Consider the following 4,577-nt stretch of genomic DNA (forward strand, 5'->3'; position numbering starts at 1 on the left):
ATATATATATATATATATATATATATATACACACACACACACCACATTTTCTATTTGATAAAGGGAAGCCCAAAATCTAAAATAAGCATTAAATACCCTATGTAGGGTGATACAATATCTTGTATTTGTTTTTATTTATAAGGATCTTATGCCAATATATCTTTGTCATAAATTTTTTCTTGATTTCTCACTTGTATTACTTACAGGTCCTAGAAATATCTATATCATAAACACTCCAACATTGGTTGGCAAGTGATGGTGGGGTGACAAACAAAGACATACACACACATAAATATATATATATACATATATATACACACACACACACACACACATATATATATATATATATATCTATATATATATATATATATATATACGACAAGCTTCTTTCAGTTTCCGTCTACCAAATCCACTAACAAAGCTTAGGTTGGCCTGAGGTATAGTAGAAGACACTTGCCTAAGGTGCCATGCAGTCAGACTGAACCCAGAACCATGAGGTTAGGAAGCAAGCTTCTTACCACACAGCCATGTCTGTGCCTACTTTCATGTAACATTTTTTTTTTACATCAAATACATTTCTGGTTCTTAAATAAGTTGAAAAAATATCAATAACTAGTTCTTTTTCTGCCTATACATATCTCTGGTGCTATAGAATTACACAAACTCACACACATATCATACATAATACATACACATGAGAGCAGAGCATGTGCAGGAATATAATGGTAGGAGAACTTGAAAGAATCTTACCGGTCACAGTTCCTTCCAGTATATTTCCGTTTACAGAGACACTGTCCAGTATTGGGATCACAATCTCCTGTTGAGAACTGACCACGACATTGACATCCTACAACAACAAAAACAACAATCATTTCTAGAGTAGAGCTTTACAGGAGTTTCATGATTCTGATGATACCAACAAAAGTATCATAATATAGTTGTTAAAGAGAGGATAGAATACAGTTGAGGGTAGTGTAGGAGATAGTGTATCACTGATCAAAGAATGTTATCAGAGTTGTTCACCCTCCAAGTTAACCCTGATTGAACAAACCTATGATCCCTAGTCACTATTTCATGTTTTGGGAATCTAAGTCTACATTAGCTAATGTGTTGCTTTATTATTTAAGACTTAAGGCAGTGAGCTGGAAAATTTGTTAGCATGTTCAACGAAATGCTTAGCAGTATTTCTTCCAGCTCTTTACATTCTGAGCTGAAATCCTGCTGATTTCAATTTTGCCTTTCATCTTCTCATGGTCATTAAAATAAAGTACCAGTCAAGTACCAAAGTTGATGTAATTGACTTGCCTTTTCCCTTCAAAATTGCTGGTTTCATGCCATAATTAGAAAGAATTATTGAAAGGCCAGTCCTAAATGAAAATGTAATTAATTTAGATTATTTTAAAAGAAGGAATTACGTATTTAAATGCACATTTAAATACTGCCTTAAAATGAAACATAGATCAAATCAAGCTCTGGTCAAAGGATAAGAAATCTATTATTCACTTTTTGACCACCATCTATCATTAATGACTTGAATAAAAATTCTGCTTGTCTGCCCTACTGAGACAGTTTGTTTCTATCTCTCCAACACAGTGTGTTCGATAGGATCCAAGCCTGGGAGCTGAATGGTATGGAAGATAGGTTGTTGTCCATGCAGAGTGTCCTCCACCTCTCTATGTCATTGACAGATGCAAAAGAACAGCAAGGTCATTACAATTTGATACCAACATCCTTGCATGAGTTGACAGAATGAGGTCGTAGACAACATAGAATTGTCCCAGGGGATCTAGGTTTTGATTTTTCCATGGGGTTTACTCCCAAAGTAAACCTTCAGGTTTACTCTTCTATGGCTGGGTATGGTCACAAGTCAGCAAAGTTTTGGAATTTAGATTTTCTTTCCCCTTGATGGGTTGCTTATCCACCCCTCCAGGCTAATGAGCAGCATCTGCTCAACTGACTTTCAAATCAACTCACAGCTGGGACCCTGACAAGTGCAACTACTCTGAGTCAGATTAAACCAGGGAACAACAGTGGCTAAGAAGTCGTTCCACACTCCTCAAAACTCTGGAACTCACAAATCTGGCCCCACAACTGGATGCAGTTTAAAGTTATACCCAGGATAACTGCAAAAAATAACCAAAGTTATTAGACACACAAGTTACTATGTAGACATTGGGATTTGTTTGGGAAAATAATTTTAAATGATTGGGCTTACTTACGTTTACAAGCATGCTTCGAAGTTATTGGAACGTTACTGTCTCGGTAATACCCTCGACGACATTTTTCACAGTTGGTTCCTTCAGTGAAATGCTGATAAAGAAATATTCCTTTTTTAAATAAATTATGTAAAGTTTGAAGTTGAAAATACAGAAGACTGAAACATAAATTAATTACCCTATTTTGGAGCAAGGTAGAAGCAGCATCAAGGAAGATGTTACATTGTGGTAGATGCTACATTATAGTAGACACTGCACTGGGGTAGACGCTGCATCATAGTTGATGTTGCATTGTGGTAGATGTTGTATAGTGGAAGACGCTACATTGTGGAAGACATACTCCAATTTTGGACTGTAATTCTAGCAAATATTTTCCAAACTTACCAAAGCCCCGTTGACACAAACAGGCACTGCCCATTGGGTAGGCATTAGATATTATCAGACAAAAATTGGCAGACAAAGCAGCTCAGGGTTGATGCAATGTAGCCATGTCTGTACCTATACAGTTACAATGTATATACATTTCATATATAATATGGCTATAGTCCAATGACTGAAACAAGTATCAGATAAAAGATAGGTATTTACCTGGCAATCTTGACAAACACCTCCACCTGAATATCTTCCATGTATATCAAGGGAAAGCCGTTTCCTGTCAACTTCAGCATCATAGATACACCTGCTGCTGTGATCGTGGCAGTTACAGGCTGGAGGAAATGGAGAAGGAGGAAAAACATTGAAATAATTGAAATTATTGGTTGTGCTGTTGTTTAGCCCTAGGTTAACGGTGATCATGATAGACCTATGATCAAAATGGTTCCAGTTATGAACATCCCAAATTTTTTCGAATGAAGTGTAACTAACCCATGTTTTTATGGGGATCTGCAGTATGGGAAGAACATCAGACAAAATACTTCATGGTATTTAGTTCTAGTCTTTTACGCACTGAAACCAAATCCCACCAAGTTCAACCTTGCCTTCCATCCTTCCAGGATTAATAAAACAAGATACCCCTCATGTAACTTTTGAAAACATTTTTCATGTTCAGAATTGGCAAAGAATGGAATGAACTACTCACATCCATTGACAGCACTCAGGATACTGCATCCGTAAAAAAAGTTCCATGCTTCCTGAACTTACTAATACCTTTCCTGCTACACCTTATACACCATTTCTACTTTGTGATTCTTTTGCTGTTCACCTTCTTGTTTTTTGGGGGATTTTAAAATTCTGTGTATTATGCATGTACTTCTAGCTTTCAAGGCTGTCATTTTTTTCCTGACTTAAATGTCTGCTATCTGTCCTCAACCTGATAACCATTCCCAAAGAGAACCTGAGCACCGTATACAATAAGTTCATTATATTATATACTGGCACATATATAACATCCTAGTTAGCCTTCCTTTGATTTGCACTGGGTACATCTTATAGAGTTTCTACCTACGCCTTTTCTACAGATCAAGCAGGGCCATCGACCTGAAGGGGTTTGTGTTTTGTCTACCTTCCTACTTATAAGGACTTTGGTTTTAGCTAGGTTGATTCTAAGGCCCTTTGATTCTAGTCCTTGCTTCCACACCTGAAACTTCTCCTCTAGTTCTGATAGTGACTCAGCAATTAGGGCAAGATCATCAGCATAGAGGAGCTCCCAGGGGCATCCTGTCTTGAATTCCCTGTGTTATTGCCTGGAGGACTATGATAAATAGGAGGGGACTGGGGACTGAACCTTGGTGGACCCCTACCTGGAATTCTTCACTGTACTCGTTGCCAACCCTCACCTTACTGACAGCGTCTCTGTACATGGCTCACACAGCTCTCACTAACCATTCCTCTATCCCTAGTGTCCTCATTGACCACCAGATAAGGGAGCGGGGGACCCTGTCAAAGGCTTTCTCCATGTCAACAAAAGCCAGGTACAGAGGTTTATCTTTGGCTAGGTATTTCTCCTGCAGCTGTCTTACCAGAAATATAGCATCAGTGGTGCTTTTTCCTGGCACAAACCCAGACTGCATCTCATCTAAACTGACTCTCTCCCTAATTAGTTGGGCTAAGACCCTCTCCGTGACTTTCATCCTCTTCATGACATATTTTCCATGTGTACAAATAACATGAAGAAAATAAATAAATAGTTACCAAGGTAGAAAAAAATTTACATAAGTGCCAAGGATGTTACAGCCTACATATAAAGGTAGAAATTCCAGGGTTTACTGAAATGTTTTTGTACAACATAGATAAATTAAGAAATGGAATTTAATACTTCTGAGATATGTTTCGAAGAAAACATTGGTATTATTCCTGAGAGAATAAAATGATATAAAACAATGTAATCATCTCATCAGGGAATATATATATATATATATA

The 4,577-nt window shown here is 37.3% G+C and overlaps 1 protein-coding gene across 1 annotated transcript in view; it reads right to left on the reverse strand.

Moving 5' to 3' along the window:
- The window catches only part of LOC106878847 (laminin subunit alpha), a 249,900-nt gene that overhangs the window by 193,115 nt on the left and 52,208 nt on the right, over positions 1-4,577 (reverse strand). The window contains exons 5-7 of the mRNA XM_052970907.1: positions 2,808-2,926; positions 2,223-2,313; positions 754-850 (exon numbers count right to left, since the gene is read on the reverse strand). Of these exons, the coding sequence (XP_052826867.1) occupies positions 754-850; positions 2,223-2,313; positions 2,808-2,926 (307 nt within the window). The remainder of the gene's footprint in view (positions 1-753; positions 851-2,222; positions 2,314-2,807; positions 2,927-4,577) is intronic.

The sequence above is a fragment of the Octopus bimaculoides genome, chromosome 9, assembly GCF_001194135.2.
Source record: "Octopus bimaculoides isolate UCB-OBI-ISO-001 chromosome 9, ASM119413v2, whole genome shotgun sequence".
NCBI lineage: Eukaryota > Metazoa > Mollusca > Cephalopoda > Octopoda > Octopodidae > Octopus > Octopus bimaculoides.